Here is a 21,624-nt window from a genome sequence, read left to right on the forward strand (position 1 = left end):
AAAAGGTTCACAATACAATATGAACCATGGTCCATGTATAACAATTGGTTATCAACTTCTTCTGGGGCAAATTATGCTATGGACTCGGGTCCACCTTGCAAGGTGGACTCGGGTCCATATTCACAATTGTAGAACTCTATGTTCACAATTTAGAAATTTATATTTACAGTTTTAGATTTCAATATACAAAATTACATTATCTAATATCACAATGTTTAACTCTATATTCACAATTTAGTTATAAAAATTCAAAAATTATGTTATACGGTTAAACATAGAGTTATGATGTTGTTAAATATGGAGTTATGAAATTGTGAACGTGGAATTATAATATTATGAAATTATGAACATGAAATTATAAAATTGTGAATATGAACGCGGATCCACCTTCGCAAGGTGGATCCGAGTTCATGACATAACATCTGTCCTTAGGAGAATAGGAGTCCCGCCTCTAGTATTTTTATTAATTCCATTCCGATTACGATTCCATATGAAGTTTTTGGTTACCTTTTCATGTGGGCTTTACTTTTTATTTTGTGTTTTCGCTCTGAACTTGCATCATTTGGAGCTTCTAATATAAATAATAAATGAATAATAACACCTAACCTATAGTAGACTCGTAAACTCGTAGTCTCGTCCACCTTTAAAAAACTACACTTCCAAAAGTTAGGCCACTTTATTGACTAGCTTATAAATTTTAAACAGGAAATTAGAAAACCAATGCCCGCACAAGAAGCTTCTAATCATGAAATATAATATAATGTAAAAGATTAGTCCAAAAACCTGACACCCTGCAAACGGGATCTCAATAAATAGATTTGTTTTATCATCCCTATTCCTGTCCTGTAAGTGTTGCCTAGCTACAACGATCAGAGTACAAGGACGTCAAAATTTGAAATTAAATAATCTAGCAGCTACTGTTCTGACAGCTTATAGCGCAGCTTTGGAAAATTTGATGCAATGATGCATATTCTGTCATCTATCAAGTTTACACTTTCACCAAACTGATGTGATGCATCTGGAATTAGACATACCAGTTAATCAACCTTCAAGCTCCTACAAAATGGAAGACGGACACACCTCAAGTTTCAGTATGTCTTTTTCCTTGTGGAGGGCTTTTTCGCATCTTTTCTTAGGCTAGCTGATCCTGATCCTGACATTAGCATCACAACAATAGCTTGATATAAATCCTTCAATCTGCGAGTATCATTTTAGAAGAGTACATTTCCACTACAATGAGTCTTCCAAAAAAAACAAAGCAGAGAACTAAACAGAAAAAATTCTGGCAGAAACTGAGACTCCAGCAATAATAGGGGACAATGGAGAAAAAGACAATTAATTACCTTGGCATGCTGATAAAAAGTATAATAACTGAGACTCCAGCAATGAGAGGATATACTGGAACTGGAGTCAATTCCTGGATATAAATACGGTACAACAGAGAAATAGTTATAACCGAATTACAATTTTAAAAAATACAAAAATAAAAGAGATGCTACTCAATAAGTATTCATGTTTACCAGCTACAGTAACTAATATTAGCAAGGGAATAAAAGATACTATAGAGAGAAGGAAAGACTTCAGAGGGTGCCACAATAGACATTTAGAAAACTAGTGGCATACCTGTTTCTGGTGATCCTCTTCAATCTTGTATCTGAGTGGGCCCACATGAATTTGGCTATGTTTCTCCAAGTCAACCTCAATAACTTCTGATTCAAATCTATGGGTGCCAGATAGCATAGCAGATCGAAGTTGTAGAAGGTGCTTACCTTTTGGTAAGTCCTTCACCTGGAAAAAGTTCGAAAGAGGCAGCGGGAACACAGATTCAATCTTCAGTGGGTCAGTAGCGGACTTCACTTCCACCTGAATATGTGAGTGAAGTTCTTTCACTCTCTGCCCCTCAACATGACAGCTTAAGATGGTCATTTCTGGCTCTTCAAAAACAACAAAATCTAACCCCCTATGATCCTCAGATCCAACCTATAATCAAGAAAGCACGGCCAAGAAATTACAGATGCCCAAGGAAAGAGAGAGAGATAACAATAATTATTTATGATGGCATGAGTTCTTAATTGCAGATCCTCACTCTTGAAAGAACATGGGAAAGAAGTGCAAAAACCAACCTTAATGGTCATGTACTCTGGAGATGCACGCTCAATATGATGGCTACCATATTCAACCTTCCTTGAAACTCTGATTACATAAGTAGTATCGGGCAGTAGCCCCCTCAGGCGATAATTTCCTGATGAATCAGTTACCGTCTCCTCATAAAAGCCTTCTGAATCTGCTCGAGCTTCTATCGAAACACCTTCTTTTGGCTGACCAGACAAGAGAGCAACAACTCCCATGGCACTGAAAAGGTCAAACTACATCAGACTGCAAAAAGATCAGGTATAAAGACACTCACAGAACAATCTCTCTGTATAAAAAGAAACTTAAGACTATTCTTTAATCTGAAATATATAAGCAAAAGTGACAACATGAGGTTATTTGAAGAAAATAGGCAGTAAAAGCAGAATATATACAGCCAGAAAGCAAACCCAAGAAAAGATCCAACATAAGCTAAAGAAGAAGGTTGAAGCTCGCATGCCATTTAGCACTCTATTTGATGTCAGATGACATCTATTTGGTACCATAACTGCTAAGGCATCATAACATTGGCAGGCTATCTAAAACTGGAAAATAAACTAATAAGTTAGGAAGTGTCATATTAAAAACAAAGGCACTTAACCAGTAATAACCCAAGCAATACATGGACCAGAACGCTTGTTATTTAAAAGGATGGTATCAATATCATAACATTGTCTATGCGCAATCAACTCTTCATCATTAGTGAATTAAATATACATTTAATAATAACCAATATAATAGTAGAGCAAATTGCCATTTTGGTCCACTAACTATAGGGGTCCTGTTAATTGCAGTCCACGACTTTCAAAACTGTTAATTTCGTATCTTAACTATGCAATTTTTATCAATTTTGGTCACTCCGACCAAATTGCCGGCCAAATTTTTCCGGAAAATTTTAATAGTTTAAATGAGGGTATTTTAGTCATTTCACATCTCTTTTCTTCTTCTCCGGCGAATCCACCTTTTCTTCTTCTCCGGTGAGATTTGACCGGCAATTTGGCCGGATTGACCAAAATTGATAAAAATTGCATAGTTAAGGTATGAAATTAACAGTTTTGAAAGTCGTGAACTGCAATTAACAGGACACCTATAGTCAGTGGACCAAAATGGCAATTTGCTCAATAATAGTATTAAAAAATACATGTAGGAGTATGCCACATTGAATTATCAAGCCAGAATAAGCAAAAGACAATTTCACTGCAAAGTTTCAAATGAAATAAGATAATAAGTTAACAAGCAAAAGTAAAGAAATGATGTCAGAGGGAGGAAATCCTCAACATAAGAAATACAATCTAAACACATTGGTTTCACAATCAATTACCAAAGAAAGAGTCAGAGCTAGATAGCAGGAACAACCAAGATCTTAAGCAGTTAGTCTACATAATTAAACTTTAAATTTAAAAAAAAAAAAAAAAAAAAAAAAAAAAAAANAAAAAAAAAAAAAAAAAAAAAAAAAAAAAACACACACACACACACACAAACACAAACAAACAAGCAAGCAAACAGTATGTGACCATTTGTAAGAGACATAATGATAGAAAGTCACGACAACAAATTACTAGCATAAAAAGACCAATTCGTGCATATACCTGTATGCAACTCGAGTGGCATGAAAGACTATCTCTCTGGATTCACCAGAACCAAGTTCGATTGCCTGTGCTGGAGGTGAGAAAGCATATTCCTGCAAACAGAGATCCAATCATTCCTACAATTGCAGACGTAATATTTGTGTGCATGCTACATTACAATTTTAGGATCCTCAGATGCTTTGAACAAGTGATGTTTATGACATTGCTTCAATATTTTCAGAGTAGTTTATATGCACCAGCAATTGCCATTTTGAGTACCCATAGATTTTTCATAATGCCAACGACAGCACATTAATGCTGCTACAGTCAAACAGGACCAATTAACAGAGAGTTCAAATGTTTCCCATTTTAGGTGTTCAAAATTTATTTGATCATACAAGTATAAAGTGGAATATTACCTTAAGCAGAGGTCGGAGATAAAAACTCCCTGGAAATAAATTGTCAAAAATAAAAGTTCCACCAACACCAGTTACCGAGTTGTTCCTATAACCATCTTCACCACTCAATGATAAGAGTGCTGAAGGAAAAGGCTCTCTTGCATCCTCCTTTGAATATATGCGCACAAATATTTGACTAAGTTTCTGACAAGAAAAGGAATGAGGTCCTAGAGGCTTTACATGATAACCAGACTGCAGGAAAAAAAAATGGTGATGAGAACGACATTTATACAGTTGTCTATTACACTTTTGAAAAATGGTGTGCATAAATGACGCATTCCAATTCAACTAAAAGTTTAAGCTTTTTGTATAATACACAATCACATTTTATATATTATCCTCACCCCTTTCCCCCCAACATTTGGTCCAAAGACAATACTTTAAGTCTTTAACAACAGGTTGTGGGTGTGATTTGAACCCCAAGCCTCTTTCTTGTGCTGGTACCATATTATTAATTTATTATAATAAGTTATGTGTTCGACCTCAACTCTAAGCTTAAGTTGTGAGGTTTCACTTTCATTATTTTTTATACATATTATGAATAGCAATAATCAACTTATTGATAAGCACTCTCTTTCTACAGCTTATTTGATAATGGGATTCCTTAGAGAAGCAAGTTTATTAGAGAATATATATCACATATTCACATAATGATTAAGGAACCAGATATTGCACATACAGAGTATTTATTAAGTTCAATTTCTTTGTAAGAGATTACGGAGTATAAATTTTCTAGGAATATATGAAAATACATTCTTCAAGCCCCGATATTTTAAAAGAGTAAGATGGCATCAACAATAATGACAGTGTGAATTATATTTAGAGTTAGTATCAAGAGATAGATCACAATTTAAAAGCTGAAAGTTATGAAAAAAAATAATCAACAAATTGAGAGGCAGATAAGAAATGAGTTTTTCCAGGTTAACACACAAACCTTTGAAGCCTCTACACTGTAATTAATATCATCATATAAAGGTCCTGCAACATAAAGGCCATCTGCCCCAGTAGTAGTTTCAACTACTACGTCACCATGCTTAAGAGGAGCACTGCCGCTTTCCCCCGCAGCAATGATTTTGATGTTAATATCAGAGAGAGGGGGTGATACAGATCCTTCAATATATAATCCTATGCGACCATAGAATGGAGAAATGATTGGAGGGCAATCATCTTGCGTCAAAGAGACCTATTAAAACATAGTCAAGATACTTGAAAAGTGAGATATGACTTATAAATAATGTGACTGGAATTAAAAACATATACTACTGCTTACATGCTGCTGCCTAGGATAGAACAGTATCTTTTTCCCCCCATCATCCCTGTCAAACGAATCCAGATTGAGGAAACAATGCATTAATAATGAAAAAGAATACAAACTAAGTGTGCACATCAGACGTGAATGACAGGGGTTAGACATTGCAAGACACTGAAAGAACACATGGAATCTATAGCATATACAAGGCATAAAAAATATAACATGAAGCCAGCTTTTACTTTAAATAACCAGTTAACCACTACCTCAACCTTAAGCATACAGGGAAACACCCAAAGGAAATGGATGGGAGAGTAAAAGGAACATAATAATAACAGTGAAAGAGAGAGGACTCAAACTCATCACCTCCAGTCCACAACTATAATCACATACCGAGAGTCTCGAGGAACAAATATAAATTTATCCCCGGGTGTTGCCCATGTTGAATATTCATAAACTGCAGTAGCGGATTGATCAAATTCACTATGGACAGGGCTTGCAGTAATACCACCAACAACAGAATTTTCTGTGTCTAAAATATCAACTTGTATATTCTGAGGCAAATTTTCTGAACCACCAAGTGAATTTGGGTCTACATGGATTTGACCTTTGAGAAGATATTTCTCTCCTTTCAAAGAGATAGGCTACAGAAACCAGAAAATAAGTTCAGGGAAAAGAAGAGAGAGAGAGAGAGGGGGGAGAGAGATGGAACATAATATGAAATATGGAAAATGAACACTAGTAAGCATTATACCGATGGATCAGAAGTATCAATCCTCAAAGAGGAACTCCCAAAGGAAATACATGACTTACGAAAGTTCAGTTCATGCACTCCAGGAGATTCCACACATAGGCGCTGAGATCCCTTCTGCAATATAGCATAGTTGGAGGGTTGAGGGGGCAAACAATGAGCTTCAAATGAAATAGATGTTTCATAGGCTTGCTTTTACTATCAAAGAGAGGCCACTTTATCATCAAATAAAGCTGACCTTTATTTTTAAGTCCACAAGAGAGCCATCTTGTTGCGTGAGGAAAGCATCTACCTCATGGCTCGAAATTATATTAACCCAGTACCCTTTCTGAAAAAATGATAGTCCTTTAACATCTTCAGTTCCAACATTGACATTGATAAAGCTTTCATCCCAACACCATCTATCTTCTCCTGATAGCGTTCCTGGGGAGTTGTTCTTTACCTGAAATGAACAGGGCATTCAAAGATGAAGAAACTATAAACTTCTACAAACTGCAAGAATATATATATATATATATATAAATCAATCGAGTGGATGTTGCGGTGTTGCATGTTATGTAGTTTCAAGTTTACGTACTCTATTTTTCAGCATTTTTTCAACATAATGTTATTGTTCATTGTATTATCAAGTAGAGTCTCCTTCAGATAATATAAGAGGCATACAATGGATATATGGGAGAATACTTTGGTGGTGTAGATAGCTAGAGGGAGTAACCCAAAAGTTCATTAGCAATCAGAAATGAAGGAATATTACCTCAACCCTGTATTTACCAGGAAGGACATTTGAGAATAGGAATTTGTTGCTCTCATTTGTCAAATAAATTATCTTCCTCTCACCCTTGTGTTTACCATCCAGGCGCACAAGAGTAAGAGAAACAGAAGAACCACACTTCTCTTTGCATACGACAGAGCCAACTATATTGACTTGCACCTAAAAAGACAAGAGATATGGTTAGAGAGCACTAGAACAGCATTATGATAGTTGATGCTTTAAGCATAAAATGCTGCATAGTTAAGATATGTACTCTGAACATCAATTAAAGAAAAATCTCAGCATCCACTTTAAAGCAGAATTCTGGTTTAGTCAAAAACATGGAAACAACAGAAAACAAATTACCTGATTAAATACAATGCCTAATAAAGGATTTCTGACTGAAACATCAACATAAGGAGGAAAAAACAGAAGGTCCGGAGCATTCTCAGGATTTGCTGCAATAGCAGATAAACGGTATTCACCAGGTGGAACCTGCAGGAAAAGATGATATTAACTTCAATGTGTAGAAAATTTCAAAAGCAAAATAAATTCAACTTTCTTGGTGAAATACAGTTACAGCAGAGACAAGTAAAGCATTTGGCAGTAGCTGATGGAATCAGAATGTACATCTGATTCCACTCATCCTCTGGGACTATCTAGTATGGAGTATCAAACAGGCAGGATAAGAATTCTGGTCATTACATGGCTACAACATATTCTGTTTATACCAAATCAAGCATTCTGCAGGAGGTACTTCTCTTTTTAATTCCGTCAATGAATTTCTTCTCTATGCAACCATAAATTCTAGCATTACAACAATGAAACTGCTGAAAAGGAAAAAATATTTTCATGCATGGTAATGTTCTTTCCTTTTCTTTTTGAAATGTCAATGAACTTATTAACTTAGCATATATGTATAGCATTACAACTATCTGCTCAAAGGGCTACTATCTACTATTCTACTTACATATTAGTACATCAATCAAAAGTGTTAATTACTTGAATTTACTTGTTTAAGAAACCTCAGAGCCAGTGAGAAAGTTCTTTCAATGAACTAAGTTATTCATGAATTGCATAGCATCACAAGCTTAGGAATTTTATGAAAAATAGTAATATCAGCTAATTATCAAGGTCCACAAAAAAGCAGCACACTCTGACTGCAGAGGGCAACCACAAGATCAATGGCATTGATAATCAACTCTTCCACTAACATACCTCGAAACAAAAATTGCCACTCTGATCTGTCTTTTTCACTTGAGGTTTCATGTTTTCTGGTCCATGAGTGAGTGTTACCTGTATTAAGGTAATTACTTACAAGAATAAAACAAAGTGCATAAAGAGGGCATTATCTTATATATATATATATACACATATATTGATATATATATACACACACACACACACACACACACATATATATATAAGCAGTGTCACTGCAGAAACCAAAACAACAGGAAGAAGTGCCCCATTCTCTGTTAGTATTTACAGTTGAATAGGTCATTACACAGACTTTTTTTTATTGGCCATGATAGAAAGCAAGCCTGTTAACCTGGATTTCTTAGGTGAAGTGAAGGTGTATCAAACAAGGTGTGTTGTGCCCTATTTCATGTCATTCTAAGTGCCACTACAGTTTTGTGCACTTGGCCTCTACTATACGGTGCTTGTCAATAAATTTTGAGCAAAAATAAAAAATTATATATATATATATATATATATATATAAAATTTAAAAAAAAAAAAAAAGAAAAAAAAAAAGAGCAGAATATTTACACACAGCTTATCAATAGTATATAGCTATCAACACTGCCCCATATTAGATTACACTTCATGTAAATACTGCTTTAAGTTAATTGGGTACAACTAGCACCTTTTTTTAACCTAGATCAACTTAAAATGCTTAAATGATATGACAATGAACTTAAGGGGAATTTGATAATACCTTGGCCATATAGTCGCTATTAACAGTCTGGACATTTCCACATACGTCATATGACAAAGCCTTGATCTCAGCAATCGAAGCCATATTTGGCAAAACCTAAAAGGTCACAATTTTCAGGGAGAGCAGAAAAAATGGAAAATATGTATTCAACCACATTAAATTGGGGAAATACTAGACACAATGTATACCAAGTTTTCAAGCACAACTATGTATTGACTGTGTAGTTCATCAAAGGACATAATTGCTTAGCTTACCAAAAAGTCATTCAGTCTATTAAATCTATAATGTTCCTTCTTTGCCTCCACATTGTAACGTTTCGATGTGACCTAGAAATAATGTAAAGGAAGAAGCAACATAAAATTAAATAAGTGATTATACACAATCTATGATATCACAAAAGCTGAAACGCAGTTTTGTTTTTCTTTTGGCATATATCTTTTGCAGCACACCTTGGTGCTACTAATGAAGTTAGCTTCAATAAATGAAAAAGGGTTTCCCAAAAAAGCAACCAGAAGGGAAAATAATTCATTGTCTAATAAACAGAAAAACTCCACTGTGACACTATAAAAACACAGATGAATAAAAAGGAGAATAAAAAGCAAGCAACAACAGTTTACAAAGCTAACACCTTGATAACCATGAAAGCAACAACAGTGTACAAAGTTATCACCCACAAGCAAGTGCAACATGTTTTCCTTTGAGCTATAACAAAATGAATGAAATACATAAAATTTCCCCAAGTATAGCATATACTTTACCTGGTCAAGCTTGTAATATCCTTCTTTGTCAGTTATCGATCTTTCCTGACCATCAACTATAATTTTAACACCATCCACTCCCTCACCATTACCATCAACTACACGGCCACCAACAGAAAATCCAGTGACCTATTTAAAATTAAAATAGCAGAGTATGAAATGTGATTGTGAAGCAAAATTACATTTAAGATTAAGAAATTCAAATAAGCAGCATCAGTATTTGCTGAGCAAGATAGGTTTCAAATTTTCATCCTGTTTTTTTTCTTTTCTTTTTTCAAGTTTCTTTAATTTCTCATTTAGCAAAACTTATACCTGAAACTTTTGGGGGACTGTTGTGTGATCATGCTTTACAATGACTGATGCAGAAGATGGTGAAACATCAAAAATGGTGTTTTCACCCTTGTAGAAGGGTATAAGCTTGTAAAGCCCTGCAGATATTTCACTAGATAAATCATCATAATGTAAAAAAGATTCAAATAATCTCTATAGCCATGTTATACAAGCAATTTTAAGGTAATCAAGAATATCTGGTTTCAAAGGACTTCCTAGATCAAGACTGCAAGAGCTACAAATGTGTCTCAGCTATTTGTAATAGGAGTATAGGACAAAGATGACAAAAATATAAGACATTTCTGGACACTAGCAAGGCATATTTTATTATTTTATGTTAATTCCTATAAATAAATAAATTAAAAAACCACTGACAGTGGCCACATAGCAACTTCAACTCCCAGTCCAAGCCACTTGCCATCTCCTAATGGCACACACAAGATATAATGAAGTGACAGATGATGACTGCTTCCAGGCAACTCTACAATTTAAAGGAATGGCAAATATTAAGGATACAACTATTACCACAAGGAACTGATTTAAATGTAAAAATTCCATCAGCATCTGTCACAGCATGACACAGAGCTGCTCCGTCAGAAGTGTCACCAGGCATATTACCAAGGTCTTCAAGGCAATCAACCATTGAGACATCATCCGAATGTAAATAAATATGAACTCCCAAAATAGGATTTCCCTGCAAACAAATAACATTCATAGTGGGAAGAAAGCAGAATGCAAAATTGCAATCAAAAGACAGTAAAGAGCAGTTCAGTGTTTGTTTATGTATGATAAAAACGAATGCATATACACTCATTTCAAAATGGGAAAGCAGAGTTATAAATGTGTCCAGCTGAGCCAGCTCATTGAATAGGTGAACACTAATTAGTGTTTGAGCTCAGCTTCCTCATATAAAGACATGAGGTTGTGCTCAATTATTCTAAAAGTTGTATTATACTATTATATATTATATATGTACATATTAAATAAATATACACACAATAATAGTATATGAGTCGGGCCAAGCTTACAATTGGCAAGTGAAATGATATAAACAAGTTGCATGATGTATACAAGTCAAGCCACGCTTTAATGAACACTTGATAACTTCGAACTCAACTCTAAAACTATAAACAAGTAAAGTTTGATATTGTTTGTAAACAAGCTCATCTTGTATACAGTCCTTAGTGATACAGTAAGTGTAATGGAGGCAAGCATGAAATAAATTATCATATAAAACAATTTACCTGAGCTACAACAGATCCACGAATATCATAGCCAGGGACAAAGAAAAAGTCATCCACTACACCATTTTCAAAACCCAATTCAACCTGCATGAATATTATGGCTCATAAGCTAAATCAGCTCTGTGCATTCCTTAACTACTATAGGACCGGAATGTACAATTGGTCCAAGACAGCAAATAACTCCACCCGAATATATAAAAATAAGATATAATGATCAAATGACAAAAGGGAAGCCTGAGACCACCTCAGCTGAACCTCTAACTTGAATATTCAAGTCATGGCGGGATGCAAGTAATTTGTACTTCCCTGTATCCAGGAACAATCAGTAAGATAGAAATTTTCTTATAAAGAGATCCAATGTTATTAATAGAAATATGATATGAACAAAAAATAATGATTGAAAAGTAAAAAAGTAATGCCCAGAATATCCGTGCATCATAATCCAATATTAGTAAGACAGATGTTACATGTAGCTCCACACAGCCAGAAAAAATACAACTATGAAAAGAGTATCATTACCAGGAACAACATTTGTGAAGGAATATGTTCCAGATGAAGTTGTTAATACAGAAGAAACAACATCATCTGTGGGAGACAAAAGCTCAACTTTCACATTAGGTGGACCTTCATTTTTTTGAGTACAACTCTCCCCACCCACAGCTCCCACAACTCTTCCAGACACAGTAAACCTACATCAGAAATAACTTATAGAAATATGCACATAGCAAAGTAAAAAACAGTGTCAAAATGCAGCAAACATCACTAGAATTGAATTCCACAACTTGCAGGATTTTCAACAGACCCTGTGAACTGAAAATTAACATCTTCATTGGCATTGCAACCAGTATGATCAACAGAAACACGAACCTACAAAAAGAAACGTCTCATGTCAGATTATACTAAATAAAAATTTAACAAAACGTTACCTGAAAGGTTCCTCCTCAATAAGCATGGATAAAGATATGCAAGAGTATTATCAAATTAGCTTCAAAAGAACTCAACTTGTTCTGGGTCCCACGACCATCCTTCTGGTCCCTTCACTTTGACAATAAAAGAACCCTAAAAACGAATTTAGCAACAAAAATGTGATTCAGATGCTCAGCAGCTAAGGTGTCAATTCAGTAAATTTCAATGTTGCACTGGAGTAAATGAACATAATAGTAACTTATAGGATCCCTAATGGCTACATAACCTCATAGAAGTAATATATAAGCCATCTTCAGACCCACCTTGTCGTATACTGGAATAAAGTAATAACCATTTGGAGCACATTGTGTTCTATCCTTCACCAACCCATCCAATGTCCTAAGCTCAACCTGCATTCAAAAATAGAATCCAACAACATAAACATTTTATCTTGCACTGAGAACTTAGAATAAACCAATAAATGTACGTTGCTTATCATTCCACGCCATTTAATTGATTTTTATTTTTTTTTTGTTTAAAAATGTTTATGCTCCACAATATTAAAAACTAAATTATCAATGAAAATTCAAATTCTTCATTCTGTCAAGCTCACGGAGAATAACGAACGCCTACCGAGATATGAGAATAGTCCAGTTTCGAATCAGTCGGCTTCCTCGACTTGATCAGTGCGCGACTCGCCTACATCAGTCCAAAAGGAAAGGGAAACAGAAACAAATTAAACTAAATATAAAAAAAGTTTGAGTTCTGAACTGCATACTTCACACTTGAACATCATGGATCTGATCGAAATCCAACTTCTCGGAAATCAAAGGCGATAGTGAAAGAGTATAGACTCACCTCAACAAATCCGCCGCAACCTTGTATTACATCTGCAGTGGTGCGTGTTGATGCACATAGAAACAGTAGCAGGGTCACAGAGAGAAGAGCATGCCACGTTACTGCCATTGTTCGTGCGCGAAGTAACGAAGCCAGTGTTAGTGAATCACAGATCTTTGCGCTCTAATGCGCAAAGCCGCCGGGGGTTGGTCTTCTCAGCTCTCCTGGCTCATTTCGAAGTATAATACTCCGTATTTTGTTTTGTTTTTTTTTTTTCTTAATTTTCAAATAGGCCATCCAATTATGTACCAAAATGTAATTACTCCCAAATTTTTTTAAAATATCTAATTAGACCCTTGATTTTTTTAATTGTGTAATTAATATATTTCACTGATTACCAGGTTGACATGAATTGTTGTAATTTTTTTTAATGATTACTATACTTATTTTATTTTTTATAAAAATATAATTTCTAAAAAATATTAATCTACGATCCAGTTTCTTTAGCAATAACATGCTATTATAGGTCAAATAGGTTAATTACACCAAATTTAAGGGTTTAATTAAAAAATTTCTAAGTTCGATGGTTTAATTTCACTTTGATATATTGATGGAAGGTATATTATTTGACCCTTATCCCTTTTTTTTTTTTAAATAAAGATAATCTAATCTAAAAACATTATACCCTTCATTTATGTTTGTTTTTTCCGTTAAGTTTTTTTCTATATTATGCTATAAAAGTTGTACTTTACAATACACTAGACAAATATACCCCTACCGTTATAACTTCCGTTATCTTTTCCACTATTGTTACCATACACATGCATCCACTATATATTTTCTTATTTTCATCAATAATAATAATAATAATAATAATATATACACATTATATATTGGAGTTAAATGTTAGTTATTTTCTAAATTATAAATATAAAATTTATAAAAAAAATATTTTACATTATAATTATTATTATTATTTACAATAATTTAAATATCTAAAATCTAAATAAATTTAAAATTTTAATATAAAATATTAATATTTGACACCTATTTTTTGCGCATCGCGCATAAGAAAAACTAGTATTATGATAAGTGTTTATTGTCCATATTTTAACCCCTTTATTAAGTCATTTTATTCATATATCATTCCAAACATCATGTGGATTATGACTGATTTGTGTTATTTTGCTCATATATAATCACTTGTCCACAATAAGTAAGGAGCTAGAATGATTTGTAGACAAAGAGAAGCAAATCAATGGGGATTTGGAGCAAAAACAAGCCTCATAGATCACGTCTTCTAGTCACATTGGCCACCACGCAGCAACCAGCCTCATGAAGTCCACGTATAAAAAGCTAGCATGTTGCATCACACCGGTCACCAAGACATGGAGTGCCCCGTGACACCACTCCAGCCACGCTGTGGTCACATTGTGAGCTTCTAGCTAGCTTGCCATCACACCTCACAATCACGCAACAGCAAGCATCGTGAAGCTACATTCCAGCAAGCAGATCATGTTCGTCACGCATCTCCACAACGCGACGATGAGCTTCGTGACTCCATGCTCTAGAGAATTTCAGTTGTTGCTGATCATGCCACCTTCCACGCAGTAGTTAGCTCGTGATGCCTACTCCAGTATGCTGAAACTTGTTTGTCACGCACGTAGTCACGAGGTAATGACCTTGTGACACGGTCCTCCAGTGCTATATGTTATTTTGCTATCGCGAGGCTCTTGACGAGCGTACCATGAGCATAAATTGCAGATGTTATCTCATTTCATTTTGGCTTTTGTCCCCATCTCAAACCCTAGGTGGATGAGCTTGTTTTATCCCCTTTTTATATCATCAATCTATGGTAGATTAGGCTAGATCCATTTACATATTTGGAGTTTGTATTGAAAATTCAACCCTTGGATTTCAAGGTTTCACCTTCCATTGTTAATAGATTTGTAACAAAATGTTGTTTTACCAAACAACATTTATGATGTTTTTACTTGATAAAAATATCATAAATAGCATACTCGTTACAATTTTGGTGGGTCTATTGTTTACCAAATAAGTCCTATAACACATAATGTTTAGTTTTTTTTTTTTTTGGAAGAAAAGAAGAAGAAGAAGAAGAAACATAACGTTTAGTGATAAGTCATGAATTTGTCATTATTTGTTGCATTTTTTAATATACATTTAGCTTTTCTTTTTTTTATCTCTCTAATTTTTTTTAATTTATAATTAGATAATTTAACATTTAAAAGCTAGCTTTTCAACTAATCATGACAAATATATCTTTCAAGTGTATTTTCATCTAAACATGACAAACTAACATGTAACACAAATACAAGTTTTTTTTTTTTTTTTTTGAAAACACACAAATACAAGTTTAGTAAGTCGCAATGATGGCATATTTTAATTGTCGCTATATTACTTGTTTGCTATGTACCACACTTGTATAGAGTTTGTATATCTATATAGGTTTGTCTTGTCAATCTATAATGTGAGTTATTAGCCCATTGGTTAGAATTATTAATTAATCAAGCGATGGATCAAGCGAGGTTGAAATATTTTGAATGTGTTGATTTCTTATTCCCAGTCGTTTATTGATATGATGAATTGTACTACACTCGTGTCATAGACCGATAGACCTACCCAAATCCATAACATGATATTAGAGTCTCATGACATTTATTCAATACAATTTAAGTATCTTGCTGGTATGATATAAAGACTAAACCCAATTTGAAGAGAATTATTAACAAATCCAATAGCAATTTATTATTTTTTATAGGCGGTTAAAATTAGATTAGAAATCACTATTTAAAAGTGTGCGTTTGACAAATCATGTCTTTGTTAGCTTGTTGTACTAGGAAAATTTCGTATGACATACTTGATCAAGAAAATAATAATATTTCACACACTTGAAAACATATTTAAAGATAATATAAAGAGATTAGTTAAGATGCATTAGAATTCTACTACACATACTTTCAATTCATACTCCCTTACATGACAATCTATGATAAAATATTTTCATTATGTAAGTCATACTAAAAGTATCTACATCAAGAATATGAATGCGAGAGAAATTTAAAAGTACATGCAATATTTATCAATACAATATTAGTAACTCGTATTCTAACTTGGGTTCGGCCCGAATTGGCAATTGGGGATCGTTATACCGTCGACCAGGGTCCACAATGCATTGTGGACCCTATTCCGAAACGAACCGTATTGTTATGATTATGACTTTTACAGTTTTTTTTTAAAATTAAAATATAACTGTAATTTGAACAACAACAAAAACAGTGACGGAGAAGTAAGAATAAAAAACACACACATGTTCATCAGATCACAAAAACACACACGACAAAAAGTGAATATTTAAACAACATTGTGAAATTTGAAAAATATGGAACATAAGAGATAATACTTGGGCTTATATTCTGTGTATCATAACATTCGAATGCACAAACACATCACAACATGTGTTACTAACATGAATACACAGAACGGTTGTCTAGAATACACATAACGGTTGCCTAGAATACACATAATATTGACACAAAATACACAGAACTCATCATCCTAACATTCGAATGTTACTAACATGAATACACAGAACGGTTGCCTAGAATATACAGAACGGTCACAAAATACACAGAACTCATCATCCTAACATTCGAATGTCACTAACATGAATAGACAGAACGGTTGCCTAGAATACAAAGAACGGTTACACATATTGACACAAAATACACATAACTCATCCTGCTAAACATTCAAATGCACAAACACATCACAACCTGTGTTACTAACATGAATACACAGTTACCTAGAATACACAGAACAGTTGTCTAGAATACAAAGAACGTACAATTACTTAGAATGCACATAACTCATTCTCTCAACATTTTAGTGCGGGGTATACAATGCATTGCGCACATTGGTCCATGATATAAATGGCCGGGCAATTGGTTAATACATTATACATCAGTCTCTTTTGAGTTTTGAAGCTTCAGTGTTGAGTCGGTGACGTGACCGACGTCGACCGTTTCTTACCGTTACGGTAACACTTTGCCGCTAATGGCGCACGTTAAGACACCACAAGATAAGGAGACTTATTTCTTACAGTATTTTTTTTTTTTTTGAAAACATTTCTTACAGTATTTGAAATAAAAATAAAGCAAAAAGAGTAAGAAAGGGAGAGGAGCGGTAAAAGAAAATGAGTTGTACTTCAGAATTAAAAACTGAACTGTGAGCAGTGATGGCAGAGTGAAGCGAACGATAACCCCACCAAAGGCTGAACGATTTCCCCCTTTTTTTTATTTATTACTTCTTAAAAATTTTCGTGGATTTTTAAAGCACTTTAGCTAGAGAATTTTTAGTTATTTCTCAGCTCAGAAATGAGAAATTCATTTATAATTTATTTCTGGACCTCTCAATCTTCACTCTGTAGCTAACGCATGCTCCTAGTCGATTCCGGAGCTGGTTCGGGTCTGACCGCCGGCGATTTCATCGAATCTCTCAGATCTGAATCGGTGATACTCATCGGCGCCAGTAATGTTGCACTTCGCTGAGCTGCTGCTGGTTTTCTCCACTCAAAACGGTGTGCTTTTTTACTATTCCAAGTTTTTGTTTTACTGTTATTTTAAATAGGAAAAATGCTTTTATCTCGGTATGTTCTATGGCGGTATTTGGCGTTTTTTTTGTTTAATTCTACCAACTATAATATTTTGCTGGAAAATCTCATAGGACTGTAGGAGACACTTTTTGAGTTGCTAATTTAGGGTTTGTCTTTAAAGAATTGGGCTTTATAGGAAAATTTTCGATTTAACTACTTCCGATGCTTGGGAAAATAAATTGCTTGCCAAAATAGTTCCTACTTTATTTGCATTTACACCAGGGAATGAACTCTTAGCATGTGTACCTTGTGTGGCAGTAGCTGGAAAACTGAAACTTGCACTTTTACTTTCATGAGTGGGAATTTCATATTATTGACTTAGCCTGCTACATGAATTTCAGGAGTGGTAAGGAAGGTCAATTGCTTAGTGCTGAAACATTTGCTTGTGCTATTTTATGTCTTGTCTAACACCAGTCTACCGGGTAAGCTGTTGGAAGCTGATGCTCTAGCTACAGTCAGTACACCTTTGACAGCATCCTCTATACCTGATTTACCTATACGGGCTGATCTTCCTATATTTCATAAACCACATTGGAAACATGCTCCTCCTTATGTTGCACCAGGGCTAGAGCTAGTTCCGGCTCAGCCTCCTAAGTATGGTCCATTGGTAACTTATGCACACCCTCCTTCAAGCTCCCACTTGTCCAGACCATTAATGAAGAAGAGTGGAGTAGTACCTCCGACTGCAGGGCTCTTACCTCCAAAATTTGATCAGATTGCTCCAACACAATCAAGTGCTAGTAGTATACCTTTGGCTCAGCCACCACTTTCACCTCAAACTTCTGGTAAGAATTCCATTTTCAGGAGAGAGATACACAGAACTTTAGTCATTATAATCATGCTATGTTATTGTCATTTTTTGTGATTTTGTCTATTATTTAGTATAAATAGTTCTTGATTGAATTTACTTAAACCCGGCATTAAGATTTAAGAAACTTAATTGCTTAAATAAATATCATGTGCATAGTGCCAAGTTTGTAAATGATCTATTTGATCCCAAACAAGTCCCAACAAAACACCCCCACCTTCCACCCCTCTCCCACAAAAATGAAATTAAAAATAGAAAAAGAAAAAAAAAGTTAGGGGAAAAATGAATAACTGTGTTGCTTTCATTCTTTGTTTTTGCAGACTGTTGTGGACCAGACATGGTACTTAAGAGAGGAAGTCTGCCTTGCAACTGTGTGTACCCAATAAAGATCGATCTTCTCCTTTTGAATGTCTCATCTAACCCACATTGGAATAATCTTTTTCTAAATGAATTTGCTAAACAATTGGGTTTGCAGATTTCTCAAATTGAGCTAATTAACTTTTATGTTATTGATTTGTCAAAACTTAATATCTCAATGGACATTACACCATACAAGGGAATTAGCTTTTCAGCAATCGAAGCCTCCAACATAAACTCTTCATTGTATATGCATAAGGTTCATCTAAACCCTGCATTAGTAGGTGGTTATCAACTTCTCAATATAACCTGGTTTAAAGCTCCAGCCTCATCTCAAGGTAATTTCTTAAACATGACATCAATCATTACTATTGATCTACAAAATGTTGAGAATATAGGTTACTTGCTATAGTTTGGACCTTTTTTGTGAAGCTCTTATCTTTTCTAAGTTGTAAATAACTTTTGTGTGTTATACAGCACCTCTAGCTGCTATGTCACCAATGGAAGCAGGTCCACACCTACCTTCAACTCATGCCCCATTCACCCCTGCAGATAAGGGGAAGCATCCAAACTTGATTCTTATTGTGGGAATTGTTGCTGGCATACTTATCTTTGCAGTTATCTCCATGCTGATAATTTATGCCTGTGCTTCTAAGCGAGGAAAGAAGAAAAGATCACCTAACGAGACTGGTATCTGATTTTATATGCAATCATCACTTCCTTGCAAAATTGTTGTGTTTTTTCCCCCCTCTCATTTACAAAAGTTTCTGAAGCTTGTTCTACTACCACTTTTTTTTACATAAGCTTAGTTTCCAATCATAAACTTTCTAGCAGAACTGATCAAGGTGTTCTTGAAATTAAAACTGTGTTTCCAGCATTCCTATTATTTAAATTTGGAGCATTGAGTAACCAAAATATAGAAGTTAGAAGAAACATACTGAATTCGAAGTGCTTGAGATGGCTTTACATTTTTCTTTTAAATATATAAACTAGCAGAACACCGACTTTTTATTTCTTCTAACTTCTAGTCTTTTTGTTCTTTCACTTGTTCTCTTCATAACAGTGAAGCCTAGGAGTGTAGATTCAATTCAAACTGTAGGGTCTTTTGCCCATCCTACAAGTACAAGGTTTCTTGCATATGAAGAACTGAAAGAAGCGACAGCTAACTTTGCACCATCTAGTGTCCTTGGAGAGGGTGGTTTTGGCAGGGTGTTCAAGGGTGTATTAAGTGATGGTACTGCTGTGGCCATCAAGAGACTTAGTAGTGGAGGACAGCAAGGAGATAAAGAATTTCTAGTTGAGGTTGAGATGCTTAGTAGACTACACCACCGAAATCTTGTGAAACTTATTGGCTATTATAGCAGTATTGATTCTTCACAAAACCTACTGTGTTATGAGCTTGTTCCTAATGGAAGCTTGGAGTCTTGGCTTCATGGTAAATTTTTATGTTCCTAATGTGTATAAATTTAGTTCTGAAGCATTTCTAAAGGAGATTACTTAGAGTTAATTACCTAGTCCATTAACAATTCTGATCTAGTTGTGCAATTTGACAATTGCACTGATTTGCTGCAGGCCCTTTGGGGGTAAACTGCCCTCTGGACTGGGACACCAGAATGAAGATTGCGCTTGATGCTGCAAGAGGACTTGCGTACTTGCATGAGGACTCCCAACCATGTGTTATCCACAGGGATTTCAAAGCATCCAATATTTTGCTTGAGAACAACTTTCATGCTAAAGTAGCTGATTTTGGTCTAGCAAAACAAGCCCCTGAAGGCCGAGCAAATTATCTGTCTACCCGTGTTATGGGCACATTTGGGTTGGTTTCTTCCTTCAACTGGTTAATAATTAATAATACACAGGGAATCATTGACTAAATTGGAAGGCTCTGCAGGTATGTAGCCCCTGAATATGCTATGACCGGGCACCTATTAGTAAAAAGTGATGTCTACAGTTACGGGGTTGTCCTCCTTGAGTTGTTGACTGGAAGGAAGCCTGTGGACATGTCACAACCATCAGGACAGGAGAATCTTGTTACTTGGGTATGTTGTGACTTTGGCACAGGCTGTCATTTGTTTTTGTTCATTTTTTGCCATACTAATTGTGTTTATATATTTTTGGTAAATGGTAATCATACATGAGAGTTGTTTCAGGCCAGGCCAATCCTAAGAGATAAAGATCGACTGGAAGAACTTGTTGATCCACGACTTGATGGGAAGTATCCGAAGGAAGATTTTGTACGGGTTTGCACAATTGCTGCAGCTTGTGTTGCTCCAGAAGCAAATCAACGGCCTACAATGGGGGAGGTTGTACAATCACTAAAGATGGTGCAGCGCGTAACTGAGTATCAGGATTCCACAGCAAATTCCAACCCTCGACCCAACCTTAGGCAGTCATCCACAACCTTTGAATCCGATGGTACATCATCAATGTTCTCTTCTGGTCCTTACTCTGGCTTGAGTGCATTTGAAATGGACATCTCTCAGACAGCCGTATTTTCTGAAGACCTACATGAAGGACGATAACCATTCTTACAATCTGAACTGCAGTAGAACTTTGCAGGGAATTTTTGTGATGTAATGGCAGATCTTTCTTTCCCCCTTGTATTTGATTCCCCTTGGGCTGGGATGGTGGGGCTATTCATCCCTTGTAGAGAACCATTGTTCAGTCAGTTTTTCAATGTGGTAACTCTCTACTGTTGGATGAGAGCTGTACATATGTTTGATACCATCGCTTCTTTTTCATATTGGAAATGTATTGTTGGGTTCTACTACTTAATTTTGTCTGCTAACTCAATTCCTTCTATATGTGGCTTTGTTTTAGTTCCCTCTTTTTAGTTCATGCTATTTTGCTTTTGGTCCTTT

At 35.1% G+C, this 21,624-nt stretch overlaps 2 protein-coding genes across 3 annotated transcripts; one reads left to right on the top strand and one right to left on the bottom strand.

The window, feature by feature from the left end:
• Positions 1 to 721: 721 nt before the first annotated feature.
• Positions 722 to 13,161, bottom strand: LOC116016265 (nodal modulator 1). Of its 2 annotated transcripts, none has more exons than XM_031256436.1 (27): positions 12,945 to 13,161; positions 12,720 to 12,785; positions 12,410 to 12,496; positions 12,183 to 12,239; positions 11,983 to 12,047; positions 11,700 to 11,869; positions 11,425 to 11,486; positions 11,181 to 11,264; positions 10,462 to 10,630; positions 9,919 to 10,034; positions 9,607 to 9,735; positions 9,103 to 9,174; positions 8,849 to 8,944; positions 8,126 to 8,203; positions 7,274 to 7,402; positions 6,911 to 7,087; positions 6,395 to 6,598; positions 6,160 to 6,273; positions 5,799 to 6,049; positions 5,427 to 5,472; positions 5,091 to 5,339; positions 4,118 to 4,348; positions 3,720 to 3,811; positions 2,124 to 2,352; positions 1,624 to 1,980; positions 1,344 to 1,417; positions 722 to 1,197 (listed from the first exon to the last, which is right to left on the bottom strand). In XM_031256436.1, the coding sequence occupies exons 1-27, from the start codon at positions 13,050 to 13,052 to the stop codon at positions 1,089 to 1,091; spliced, it is 3,621 nt and encodes a 1,206-aa protein (XP_031112296.1). In that variant the 5' UTR covers positions 13,053 to 13,161; the 3' UTR covers positions 722 to 1,088. The 2 variants fall into 2 exon arrangements, with proteins under 2 accessions (XP_031112296.1, XP_031112297.1); XM_031256437.1 differs by having other exon boundaries at positions 728 to 1,153.
• A 3,977-nt stretch (positions 13,162 to 17,138) lies between these two features.
• Positions 17,139 to 21,538, top strand: LOC116016512 (proline-rich receptor-like protein kinase PERK15). Its single transcript, XM_031256817.1, has 8 exons — positions 17,139 to 17,523; positions 17,940 to 18,383; positions 18,727 to 19,101; positions 19,241 to 19,453; positions 19,827 to 20,198; positions 20,336 to 20,579; positions 20,655 to 20,802; positions 20,914 to 21,538. The coding sequence occupies exons 1-8, from the start codon at positions 17,478 to 17,480 to the stop codon at positions 21,283 to 21,285; spliced, it is 2,214 nt and encodes a 737-aa protein (XP_031112677.1). The 5' UTR covers positions 17,139 to 17,477; the 3' UTR covers positions 21,286 to 21,538.
• Positions 21,539 to 21,624: the final 86 nt, after the last annotated feature.

The sequence above is a fragment of the Ipomoea triloba genome, chromosome 4, assembly GCF_003576645.1.
Source record: "Ipomoea triloba cultivar NCNSP0323 chromosome 4, ASM357664v1".
NCBI classification, from domain to species: Eukaryota; Viridiplantae; Streptophyta; class Magnoliopsida; order Solanales; family Convolvulaceae; genus Ipomoea; species Ipomoea triloba.

Coding starts and splice junctions, on each gene's coding strand:
- LOC116016265 (XM_031256436.1), bottom strand. CDS start 13,052: ATGGCAGTAACGTGGCATGCTCTTCTCTCTGTGACCCTGCTACTGTTT. Junction 10,631..11,180: donor GTGGATCTGTTGTAGCTCAG/GTAAATTGTTTT, acceptor ATTTGTTTGCAG/GGAAATCCTATTTTGGGAGT. Junction 8,204..8,848: donor ATAGCGACTATATGGCCAAG/GTATTATCAAAT, acceptor ACCTTAATACAG/GTAACACTCACTCATGGACC.
- LOC116016512 (XM_031256817.1), top strand. CDS start 17,478: ATGTTGCACTTCGCTGAGCTGCTGCTGGTTTTCTCCACTCAAAACG. Junction 17,524..17,939: donor GGTTTTCTCCACTCAAAACG/GTGTGCTTTTTT, acceptor CATGAATTTCAG/GAGTGGTAAGGAAGGTCAAT. Junction 20,199..20,335: donor CTTGGAGTCTTGGCTTCATG/GTAAATTTTTAT, acceptor GATTTGCTGCAG/GCCCTTTGGGGGTAAACTGC.